The 13116-nt window shown below is 35.0% G+C and overlaps 1 protein-coding gene across 6 annotated transcripts in view; it reads right to left on the bottom strand.

Annotated features, from left to right (window-relative positions):
* Positions 1 to 13116, bottom strand: part of LOC105085697 (ATP-binding cassette sub-family A member 10) — a 65387-nt gene that overhangs the window by 36411 nt on the left and 15860 nt on the right. For all 6 annotated transcript variants that reach the window (XM_010975960.3, XM_010975958.3, XM_064495611.1 and 3 more), the window contains 12 exons: positions 11422 to 11590; positions 10086 to 10144; positions 8926 to 9036; positions 8390 to 8565; positions 8076 to 8195; positions 7694 to 7832; positions 6251 to 6341; positions 5626 to 5765; positions 4763 to 4882; positions 3524 to 3722; positions 1714 to 1880; positions 882 to 1015 (listed from right to left, as the gene is read on the bottom strand). In XM_010975960.3, coding sequence (XP_010974262.2) covers positions 882 to 1015; positions 1714 to 1880; positions 3524 to 3722; positions 4763 to 4882; positions 5626 to 5765; positions 6251 to 6341; positions 7694 to 7832; positions 8076 to 8195; positions 8390 to 8565; positions 8926 to 9036; positions 10086 to 10144; positions 11422 to 11590 — 1625 coding nt within the window. The remainder of the gene's footprint in view (positions 1 to 881; positions 1016 to 1713; positions 1881 to 3523; positions 3723 to 4762; positions 4883 to 5625; positions 5766 to 6250; positions 6342 to 7693; positions 7833 to 8075; positions 8196 to 8389; positions 8566 to 8925; positions 9037 to 10085; positions 10145 to 11421; positions 11591 to 13116) is intronic.

Genomic DNA, 13116 nt, shown 5'->3' with positions numbered 1-13116 from the left:
ATCATTCTATACAGTGAGTTGTGTTTTTATAAAGGAAGAGAGTGTAGATGATATTTACCAAACTTATTAACATAAACATAATATGGAAAAATAAAGGAATGAAATTATGGAGAGAATTTTACCTCCTATATACTCTAGTAATATTTGAATTTCTCTATTAAACAGTATTACTTTTTTCTGCTTTATTGAGGTATAACTGACAATAAAACTGTAAAATATTTAAAGTATTTAAAGTGTGTATTATGGTGATTGACATACATATACCTTGTGAAAGGATTCCTCTCATCTAGTTAATTAACACATCCATCACCTCACATGTATATATTTAGTGTGTATATATATAAAACATGTAAGTTCTACCCTTAGTAAATTTCAGTTACACACACAGTGTTATCAACTACAGTTATCAACCATGTCACATTAGAGCCTCAGAACTTACTTATCTTGTAGCTAAAAGTGTGTACCCTTTTACCAGCCTCTCCTTATTTCCCCCACCAGTCCCTGGCAACCACTTTCTACTCTCTGAGTATGACTTTTTTTTAAGATTCTACTTATAAGTGGTACCATACAGTATTTGTCTTTCTCTGTCTGATTTATTTCACTTAGCATAATGCCCTCAAGGTCCATCCATGTTGTTATAAAACATGTTTTGCTTTTATAACAAATAAAATCCTTAATTAAAAAATGATCCTTTTAAGAAATTAATGAAGATAAAATGTGCCCTTTAATAGGATTAAAACTTCATACCTTATTCAATTAGTGCCAAAACAGTGGTCAAGTTACCCTGATTATGGAATGACTGAGTTGCTTCTCTATAGACTAAAGTATTAGAATGTTGCAAAAAGCCATTTATGAAAAACAGTACAAGGAAGTAAACATACCTTGTGGTCACCAGACACTATGATGGCTCCATTGTAGGACGGATCATCTGAGCCATTTCTATTTCTAAAGTCATCGACTTCCAAAACTATATCCTGACGCTTCAGTGACTGTACAAGGTCTTCAATATTTGATCCTAATGTAGCCAGTGAAGAATGGCAGCATAAGAGTGAGAAAATCAATGCCAAAGCTTTAAAATAAGAATGGCTTCTTCTCATGCTAAGGAATACGCAGCATAACATGGTAGAGACCCTCACTCTTTGAGAATATGATGAAACCTATTCTGATGCTGGGACACTGGAATCCAGCCTACCATCTTGAGTGTAATAGACTCTTTTCAGAAATTGTTCATTTACTTAGTAATTCTTAAGAAGAGTTAATTCCTGAGAGATGTGTAATTCTCACAGGAATAAAACTTTCCATTCGTGAGTTTTATAAACTTGCCAGAACTCTGCAATGTTTGTAATTACATATAGTACATACAAAATACACACCTCATGACCCAGGCTTGTTCTAGTGACATAAATGAGTCCCACCCATTATGTAACCTGCTACATCTCTCTAACCTAGCAAGAATGTTTATAGTACTAGTGACTCACTCAAAACACCTGCATGAAATTAAGTGAACTTGATATTTTCCATTATGTCTTTTATTTTTCTTGATTTGAAAACAAGCTCATCAATTTCCTTAATCTGAAAATGAAGCAAGCTGGACATACACCACCTTTGTCCCTCAAGCTGTTTGCAAGATAGGTCTTTTTGCCTCTTAAGTTTGTGCTCTCCAAAGTCCTTTGATAATAAAAATGAAGACTGAACTTAAGCCCTATTTCTCACCTGTATTATTAATGATCAACAGACTGGTAAGAGGAGTTTGTGGGAGCTGTTCCGAAGAAAGGAAGTACATACTGGATGAGAACTCCCATCGATGAGTATGATGAAATACCACAAACATTATCTTCTCGCAAATGACGGGGATTAAAACAATTCCAAACACCACTAACCTAAGTAAGACAAAGTGAGAATGTGAGTCTAAAACATTCTTCCCTCTGATTAAGTCACAAACATGCTCTTTAAAGGCCAACCTATGGAAATTCTACATACAGATATGGCATTTAGTTACATAAAATAAAAGCTAACGTGAGACCAATTTGAAAATGGGCTCAAATTTCTGCATAATTCCCATTACACTAGAAGGTTCTAAGGTAACAGAACAGTAAGAGAGAAGGTGAGATCCAGAAGGTTTCTCTGTGGGGGTGCTGGTTAACCAGGACACCCAGTTTTATGGATGGAACACTAGGGGCCTCAAAGAGTATGCCCAGGTAGTTTTGAAGGGAAAGAAACCCTATTTCACACTGTGGCTTCAAGCTTGCACTGTGCACAATTTCAAGTAAAATTTTAACTTTCACCAGCTGTTATTTTCCATGTATTTTCACTTTAATGAAACTAGATACAATATTTCATATACCATTTATAGATCCTAGAACTCATTCCACCAATCACGAGTAAAACATTTCCAAGCAATCTTTCTGTTTCTCTAATAAGTAGGTGCATCCACTCTTCGCAGTAACTACCTTCTTTTAAACCTCAGGCTCTACCTCTTTCTCCTACACTTTCAGTCTCACATTTCATGGAGAAAAAAAAATGAAGTGCACCAGGTAGAAATCCCCTCTGGTCTTATCATTGCCAAAAGAAAAGAAAACACATTCACAGATACATTCATTGTCTCACTCTTCCTTTCTGCTGTAACAGGTGACACCTTTGCTTGTATCAAAGGCAAGTCCTCAGTATCACTCTGGACCCTGTTCCTTCCCATCCTCCCTGGGACCCTGCACAGTTGGCTCATCTCTCCTGCATCCTCAGTGACTTTCATTCTACTGGCTCTTCCCATCATCACTGAAGCATGTTCTACCTCCCCTTCATAAAAAAGTGCAATTTCCTCCTGACTCTCGTCTCCCTTCAGCTAGTGTCTATAGAAGGAGTACAGCAGGAATTCCCTCCATGACCAAGAACCTCAGAAGAGTTGCTGACTTCTCAGGCCTTCTTTTCCGAAACCTTTAATGACTTCCCTTTTGCCAAATACAACAGATGCTTTTTGTTCTAAACTGTCATTCGTCCCCACTTACTTGCTAATCCCCATTCATGTTTTCTACTCTTTGCTCAAATGAGACCATGTCAGTGGGGGCAACACAGATCACCCTATTTAGAATTATAATGAGCTCCAATTCCCACCAGTCCTCCCCTTCCCCTTACTCCGTTTTGTGTAACCTAGTATATAATGTATTCAGCTTTTCTACTTATTTTTTTTTATCTACCCCCACCAACTAGAAGGTAAATACCACAGGGGTGTAGATCTAATATAACCAAACCACCTAGAACAATACCTAGCACACAACAGGCTTTGATAAAGACTTGTGACATAATGAATAAATAACATTTATCAGGTAATTATTAATTGGTACTTTCCTCCCCCACAAGACAGTTACGTCTCAAGGCCTTGTCAATGGTATTCCCTACTGTAGGATAGTACTGTGGCCACTCAAAAAGACTTGTTAAACGAATGAAGAAATTAGTAGACTTTTTTTTCACATTTGAACCTTTTTTTGCATATGTGGACTAAAGAGATTTAAAACAGTCTGAAACTTACAAGGACAAAAGAATTTTCCTCTCACGCCTTAACTTTAGGAAGCGAAGCCTTGCCATCGCACAGATCTGCCGTCTCCAGAGAGTTCCAGAATTGATGGCCTTTTTCATTTCAGGAAGAGAACAGAGAGCCTGTTCCATTTCAGACTCAATTTCAGTGCCTCTGGTCACGCAGATTTCCTCCTGTCTCTGAATGCCCAAATCTAGAACCATGCGACAAACTGTTATAAGAGGCTACGTCACTTGTACTTTCTCTTTAGCAACTTTGAAAAATTATATTAGAATACTTGAAATGACACATCTAACAAGCGAAGCTATTGATATCCATAACATTGGTATTCAAAATTTTTCCTCCAAACAAATATAATGGATCCAATTCCAATAAGTGAGCAAATTAGTCTGAAGGGATGGTTTATGCTGTCTAGGAAGCATTTATTCTTTCATACCAACAACAGCTACTCCTCACTAAAGGATTTTTGCAGAGCAAGTCTTATGCGAAAACTCAAGGATAAATTCAAATAGCTGAGTTTCTAAAAAGTTCTCTTCCATCCTGTCTCCTCTGTCTCCTCCACGGGACCAGTTCGTCACTGACGACTGACATTCAGTGGCTCTTTCAAGACACCGTGGTTTTAAGTAACAGAAAGTCCATGAAAGACTCCTGTTCAAATCCCACCTGTGCCACACGCTAGCTGTCGGTTGTGGCTAGTCACTCACCCTCTCTAAATCTGTCTTCTCACCTGTGTCATGAAATTATTTATGGGAATTAAGAACAATATAACCCAACAGCTGAGCACAATGGCTGATGCATGCTAGGCTTCTAAATTATTTTTATTACAAAGTAAGGGAAGATAACATCTTATTTAATTATCTGTCAATATGTTAATTAGAACTGGTTGATTAGCTAAGGAAGAGCACATTCTTGCAGGACATAGCAAGTAAGAGACAAAACCAGAATTCAGGACATTATCAGAGAGCTACTGACGAGAAGGGGTAAGTGGGCATTGCAAAGGAATGAGACTGTAACTGACATAGGAGGTGGAAAAAATGTCATAAAGAGATTTGTTTAGCACCAAGCCTGATTAAGTAGATATAAAATAATTATACTTTTAAAAGTGGACAGCCATATTTATATCTCATATACATTCTAGGCAGAATTCCACATAAAGATCTGCAAATATAAATGAATGCATAGTCACTTTTTTTTCCTTTTTCTTAATTTTCTGCTAGACACACATTTTTATACCTGGCTCATCAACTGCTGATTTGTCTTTCAGGTTCAAATATACTTCATTCAGAGTTGTCATGGAAATACCATAATTCATTATACCCTGGTCAGAAGACTTTTCAAGGTCTCTGAAAAGATCTAAAAAGCAGAAAGTAATAAAACAATGCAATTAATATTGATAATGAGTCCACTATAATACTAAATTCTAAAGATTACTCAGGATAGATAATCTAAAAATATTTTCGTATTAGATCTACCACTAATTTAAGAAAAACATTCCCATAAGGTGTCTTCTTATCTTTCAGATCTATTTTATTATCTTGCATATCAGTTTAGTTTTATAACTTTAAAATCTCTTGAATTGCTATAGCTATGTGAGCATTATATAGGTATGTACCTGTATGTCTATTTAAAAACTCATTATGTATGGGGTAAATTGTATTTTCTTTTCTTCTTTGTATTTTCCAAATTTTTTACACTGAGTATACTACTTTTATAATTAAAAATTATAATTTACCAAGACTCTATGGAACTGCTACAAGTGTTTTCAAAATAAGGTCTTATTCAATCTGTGTCTCTAACAGAAATAAAAAGTCTCTTTTGCTTCAGAAAAGATATATTTCAAAGCTTCATTTAATGCTGACAAAGAAGGCAAATCTGGGTTTCTCAGTGAACTACATTCATAGAAATTTTAGTTGCCCTTACCTCAAAACCATATCTGGTAACACACTTCACTACATTGGAAATGGGAGACAGAGTACCTATGAATAAGTCTTTTCATGTGTGTGAGCTTGAGAACACAACTGACAGAACAGCAGAAAAATGCAATCAGCATAATCATGGACCATAGTTGTATTCTATGTGATCACACAGTAAGTTACCTGGAAATTTGTTTGTTCTTTCCAAGGGCAAACTGTATACAAGTTTTTCTTTACTTTCTGCTGTTAACTTGGCATCAGAGATGTGCTGTGTAATGAGGGATGTCATTCTGTCCAGATTACACATTTCATTCCTGTGTAAACTAATGTTTCAAAAAAAGGCATAAGTCTTTTGAATTCTTTTCCATTACTGCTGCTCATGAAAAGACAGATTTTGGTGAAATAATACATATATATTACAAGCAAATCCTGCTAACTTCATTAATCAGTTCTGAACTATTAAGTGGATTTGGAATATGATTTTAGACTTTTAGGCAAAATGCTTTATTAAAAATGATTAATTGCTTGGGGGGGACATAAATACAGATTTTTCTTATATAAATATTAGTCAAAAACGTTACATTGAAAGACACATAAACTTTAGAAATTCGCATGCTTAAGACCAAGATGTAACCAACAGAGAAAAGGTCAATGAGGGAGATATTTATAGTGTCTATTATAAATCAATTTCCCCCCAAAATTAAGCTGACTTTCTTAAATCTGTATAGGATTACATGAAATTACAATATGAGGCTCACCCTTCAGTATTTATACACTCATATTAGAAATGACACCCAGAATACGTTACCTTAAATGATATCCAATACCCCATTTTCTCTTCAGAAACAAAGATGACCCTGCACATTTCAGCTTCCCATTAGACAGAAACACCTTCCTATCTGAGTAGAAAGAAAGAAAGACTAAATTGTGTGAATTCCTTATGTGGGTATATTCTGTACTATGGAGACCAAATCTCTGACGGACTTTTTCAATATGAAACCAAACACAACACAACTGCGCTCCTGGGTATAGCATCACCTCTCACCCCCGTGCCTACCCTGAAGCACAACTCAGAAATTCACTGTATCCCTCACTGCTAACCCAATGGTACAAACACTGCAAGGAATGCCCGATTCCTCAGCTCTCCCTTCAGCCACATAATTTGTTATGTAACTTTGTAGTGTTCTTCCACTGTGGGCAAAGTGACCTGCTCCACCACGTGACACCAGCTTCCACCCTGAGACTTGCTTTGGCCAGTGGCACATTGGCAGACCTGGGCGAGCAGTGGCCTGAAATGGGCTTACGTGTTGGGTCTTGCTCTCTTGAGGCTCAGGCACTACCATCAGAAGGTGCCCAGGCTAGCCTGCTGGAAGACGTTACATACCTACATGGTAGTTGGTGTTACTTATGTCACCTGAGCCAATGGCCACACAACCACTAGACATGTGAGTGAACCCATTCAAGACCCAAAAATTTCTCCAGGTGAGCTCACGCTAAGCAGCCGACTCTCCAACTCAAGGACTAAATAAACGCTTATTCATTTAAGGCACTGAGTTTGGAGACAACATAGCATTTTTGAGACAGAAGATAACTGACATGAGAAGTAAAGTATATTTTATCTTAGATTTCATGTTGGACATTTAGAATAGTCTTATACTACACATCAAACAACAGAAATTTCTCTTCCTTCACTGAGACCACTTCTGACTTCATTTTTTTCTAGACTCTTCCTCCACAGGCTCTCCTGCCTCATTGAAACTAGTCTTCTCTACCTGCCACTATTTCCTAGGCAAAAGTATCTGTTGTCTCTCTAATTCTCCAATCTTCATACCCAACACCTCACTCAGTGAAGAAAGGATCCCCCTAAGAAGGCAACAAAGGGTTGTAAATTTAAAAAGAATTCTTCCCAGCTAAAAGTTTTTTTCCAACAATAAATATGTACATCCTATATATACAAATATATATATAGTAATTTTATATATATTAAAGGTAATGTTGGAGCTTCAAATTTTTAAAAATATACTTGTGATTAATGTAGACATTCAAGAAAGTTACAGACAAGATAGATAAAGCATGGTTCTAAGAACTCATAGGGGGAATCAGAATTCCTTGGAGGCAAAATGTATCTTTCAGATACACTCACTCAGATGGATGGCAAACATGATTCTCTTCTTTTAAAAACAAGTTAGAGAGAATACCTCTCATGTTAAATCCTTACATAACTAGTTAGAAAAAAGAAACAAAGAATCACCGGCTAAGATGTCAGCCTCATCCATGAACTGGGTACTAAAAAGGATCACGTGGTTTGTTTTGCACTCCTTCAGGAAGTTCCAAACTCGGTGCCTTGAAAAAGGATCCAATCCAGCAGTTGGTTCGTCCAGTAGCAAAACCTACAGAGGAGAAAATATATGAAAGTACCTTCCACTTCAAAGTTGAGTATCTTCAGAAAGTAGCATGGAAACCAATATGATTTCTAAATTCAAATGCAGTCCTCCACCACATCCCTAACAGGCTTGCATGGTCCTTTATTATAAATTTTCTCTCATATTTGGCAATTAAAATAGAGTTTGGACTTTAATAATAGTTTTATATCCTTTGATCAAAATTAATCTCGAAGATATTTTTCCTCTTACCTGAGGATCTCCTAAAAGGGCAATCCCAAATGTTAGTTTTCTCTTCTGTCCGCCACTTAATTTTTTAGCAATGACATCTTGAAAGTTTTCTATGTCTAATTCCATTATAACTCTTTTTACCTATCAAAAAATTAATAGAAAATATTTTACTTTAAGCAGTCTTAAATCTCTAATAATTAGAAAGAATTTATTCTAGACCTTCATTAATTAAGCTTCACTAATGAAAGAGTAAAATAATAGTTAAACAAAGCTATGGTCATGAGCAAATTAAGTAAATTATTTCCAAAGCCATCAATTATACTATGTTCAGCTACCTCTTGTTCCACTTCTTCTGGTTGAATCCCTTTTATTTTAGCAAATAGCCTGAGGTTTTCTCTCACAGTAAGAAAGTCAAATTGAATATTGAATTGTGGACAAAATCCAATGTCCTTTCTGATTTCTTCCATCTTTGTTATTTCAGAGAGTTGGGTATTGTAAATAGTGGTTGATCCTGTAGACAAAAATTTTAAAGCATTTAACATCAGGATATGAACTATGCAGAGTAATAATACAGGATATTTGCTGAAGAAATTTCCATTTTATAACTACATAATTAATATATTGAAAAATTCAGATTAGTCTTGACATAAAAATCAGTGTCCAAAGCAATGCAAAGTATATGTGGAATGTCAAATAATGCAAGAATACAAATACAAGCATTCTAATTTATGTAGATATGAAATAAACATTTCCCATTCTAAATTACTCAACTTTGTAAGAAGTCTGCTTTAGAGAAATATTTTTCTTTTACATCATCAGATTGAGGAATCTGTTTTATCAGCCAACTTGTTTTGTAAAATTATTTTCTTACCTTCTGTACAAACAGACAACCCACTAAGAATGTTTAGCAGTGTTGATTTACCAGCTCCACTGTGTCCAAGTATTGCAGTGATCTGTCCTTCATATATGTCAAGAAATATGCCTGTTTCAGATAAAATGTGAAAATCAGAGTTTGGATTATGTTCAGATGAAATGGGCTTTTAAAAAACTGAAAGAGTGAAATATATCTTAGCATTTCAGTTCATTAGTATTCTGATATGTCCTCTATAAAAGTATGTATCTAATTGTATCTATTTATGAAGACAAAGCCATCAATTTCTCTGAAGCTACTGGATCAAGACTGGGAGTATAAATTTCTACTTCCCTCCCTACCCCAAATCCTTTGAATGTCAAAGAATATATACGTTTAACATTAAAGAATAAAGCCAAAGCTACAAGGAATAAAAACCGAATAGAGTATTTGCCTCCTGGACAAAAGAAAGTTTCTATTTCTATTAAGAAATAGTCTCTCTGAGGGTCCCAGAGCTGGGGACATAAGGGTCAGGTAGAGAGGCAAAGGGGTAGTTTATTCCATGTTAGGAAGGAACGAGGGTTAGCTCAGAGCAGAGGATGGTGTAGTTTCCCTGGGCACCAGTCATTACTCTGTTTTGTATCATGGGAGTGTGGGCATGGTCTCAAGATAGGTCTGTTGGAAACAAGGACATGTCACAGGCATTTTTATACACGCATCCTTAGAACTTGACATGGTTTTCTCTAATATCTGAAAAATTATCTAACTTCATTGGGAAATAACAAAGAGTTTCATTAGCATCCCAGAAATTTTAAGAGATTCTCTGAAGACATAAAACATATGGAATCATATTGTGAGAGAATCAAAAATAAGGCAAACCAGAGCACAAAATAGATGATGAAAGTTCTATGAAAGTAAAAACAATCCAGTGACACTCCAAGCTCAGTTTGACAAATTCGTATCAAAGACTATAAACCAGCGTAAGTAATATAATACTATTTAAAATATTTTATATATAGAAAAATATGCATTATTAGTAACCATCCCTCATAGTAGAAACTTCTATTTTTTTTCTTTTTATCAATATTCATTCTCTGATTTTCCACTATGACTATTTGTATTTTCAGGAAAAAAATTTTTTTAAATTAAAAACATCAAAACTATGAAGTTTCTCTCTTTACCTTGCAATGCTTCTACTTTTTCAGGCTTTCCATTATATTCTTTTTTAACATTTCTGATTCTGCAAGAAGAATTAAGCAACTGTGAGGTAAATACAATTTCTAATAACACAGATTATGGTAACTGCCAACACTACAGTTCATGATTGAACCTAAACTTCACAATGGAGAAATTTAGTGTGAGTGCTAGGATGCTCAGTGGAAACACCAAGTGAGATGGAGAGTGGAAGTGGGACTGGTTTATAGGAGACTGGTAAGAGGCTCCATCTTAACGAGATCCAAGGAGGGCAACAGCAAAAGCCCACACCACCCCCAAAAGAGTTTTGCACAGACCTGCTTGGACTTTCATCAAGCTTGGCATTTCACATATTCCAGCTATTTCTCTAAGTTAACAAATGAAGGGGGAGCTACAATGGAAAGAAAAGAAGGAAAGGAAGAAGCAAGGGAGGGGAGAGGGGCTTTCCATCAGCCCTGCATCCTCCCTAGCAATTACTTAATTGTTCTTCCCTTCCACAAATATATCAAAATAAGAGTCTCTACTGTTTCCATTTCTTTATCTCCAACTTTAGACACATAGCTTGTAACTGTACCATGCCACTGAACCTATTCTCAACCAAGTCACCAGTGACATTCTAACCACCAAATCCAGTGGACACTTTTCAGTCTCTGTTTTGTAAACCTCATCACTGATTTGACAACTGCTCACTCTTTTCTTCTTGCAAGGCCCTCTCTATGTCCTTGGCTCTGTTCCCTTTTGGTTTCCATATTATTCCCTTAATTCTCCTTTTCAGCATACTTTCCGGGTTAAGCTGGATTCTATACTGACCAACTATTTTTTCTTATTCTCAAATCTTCGCCATACAGTATTACCCACTTTGATTCCTTCCACTCTCACCTAGATCTTCATTTTTAAATTTGTGTCTCTAGATCTTTCTTAAAAGTTTCAGATTTATCTATTCAACTTCTACTATATACTTGCACATGAATGTGAAACCCATATGGATAAAGGACTAACACGTATCCAGTTCCTATTTTGTTACAGACATATCTGCTTAATTATCTCACTGATTCTTTAAATTACTCAAGAAGAAGACATTATTCTGTGGAATTATATTACACATTTCTTATAAGTGAAGAAAATGAGGCTTAGAGAGCACCAAGTTTAGCAAAAAGTCACAAAGCTACTAATTATGAAGAAGTCTTTTAGGATGATGGCAGAAATACCTGAAAGAAAAGGACTTTCAGAAACACTTTATCTGTAACATTTCACCTGTGGTTGTCCCTGTTGCAACTTAGTTTTTAGTGAAATGTGTACATAGTCACATGATGCATTAATTACCTGATGGCTTCTTTTCCGTGAAACTCTGGAGACACGGGTTCAAAAGAACCCTCAGAGGAATCCTCAGGATTCATTTCATTCTCAAAGACTTCATGATGAGTATTTTGATGTTGGGACCAAAACGAAGACTTTAGGAAAAACAACGGTGAATGCCGGTGGCCATCCTCATCTAGTTAATCAAGATGCAATTACATACTGAATCAATCATACTGCATCAATAAAGAATGACATATGTCTTCGTGTAGCTTGATACTGATTTTTTACACATTAATATTTTTTATTAATTTTTTCAAGTTTTACTGAGAAGTAATTGACATACATAACTATTAAGTTTAAGGCATACAGCATGATGGTTTGATCTACATATATTTTGAAATGCTTACTACAACAGGTTCAGCTACATCCACCATCTTCTATAGACACAATAAAAATAAAACAAAAATTTTCTCCTTGTGATGAGGACCCTTAGGATTTATTCTCTTAACAACATTTCTACATACCATAAAGCAATATTAACTACAGTCATCATGTTGTACATTATTTATACTATAACTGGAATTTTGTACCTTTTGATCACTTTCCTCCAATTTCCCCTCCTGCCCCTGTACACCTCTGATAACTACAAGTCCGATCTCTTTTTCTACAAGTTGGGTGGAGTTTTTGTTTTATTTTTGCTTCTCAGATACCACATGTAAGTGAGATCATATTTGTCTTTGTTGATATCAATTTTGAATTTAAGTTATACTGGGAAATTTTGTTTACAATGTTAAAAATAAGGTATTACAGGGATGTTAAATTTAAGATAGTGTTTTGGCCTTTGATAAATTCTCAGCTCTGGTTCATAAAAATAAAAGTTTATCAAAGAAGATAAAGTTGCAGCTGTAGGAAATTGCATCAAGAACATTCTTACTCCCCAGATTTCCAAATACTTGAATACTTAAAAAGAGAAGTTGTGTTAAGTAGATTCCTGCCACAGTATATGAAGAAATATTATTTTGATAACATATAAAAATGAACATTGAAAATAATGAGCATATCAATCACTATAAATCAAAAGTCAACATTTTTCAAAGCTCTAAGAATAAAACAAAAGCAGAAAAATTAAGTTATTAAGAACAGAAATGTAGACATAAGGTTGGATGACTATTGTCATATAAGAAAAGGGTATGGAAAGGATGAAAATTAATTTAAGAGATCAGAAGTGGGACGCATGGGAAATATTAAAAATTCATTAGAAAAATGAAAGAAACATAAATCAAACTATTTCTGCCATGTTTTCATTTGTTTTATGTAGATTTTTTCCAACCATATTCAGACAATCCTTTAAGTTTTTAATAACTTCATAAAATTATACAAGGCTTTTTCATCAATAGTTTGTATTATTGCAAGGCAGAATGAGCTATATATGTATAATCAATTAAAATTCTTTGACATTTAAATACTTATATTTTAATGGCAAGAAATGAGACTAGAGCAACAATTAATAGAAGCTGTGGATCTAAAGAATCAAAGAAAGCAAAATGAGATGGTACTTTAATATATCCACAAAACATGAATTTACCAGTGACAAGAAGAGGAAATGTAATGGATTTTTTCAGAAACTATAGGGTAATTAAAATAAATAGAGTTTCCACGTGTAATATTATATTACAAACTGTCACTGCAAGCTAATATAATATAAGAGGATAAATCTGA

The sequence above is a fragment of the Camelus dromedarius genome, chromosome 16, assembly GCF_036321535.1.
Source record: "Camelus dromedarius isolate mCamDro1 chromosome 16, mCamDro1.pat, whole genome shotgun sequence".
NCBI classification, from domain to species: domain Eukaryota; kingdom Metazoa; phylum Chordata; class Mammalia; order Artiodactyla; family Camelidae; genus Camelus; species Camelus dromedarius.
The sequence above is the reverse complement of the archived record's forward strand: the minus strand, read 5'-3'. Positions and strand labels throughout refer to the sequence as shown.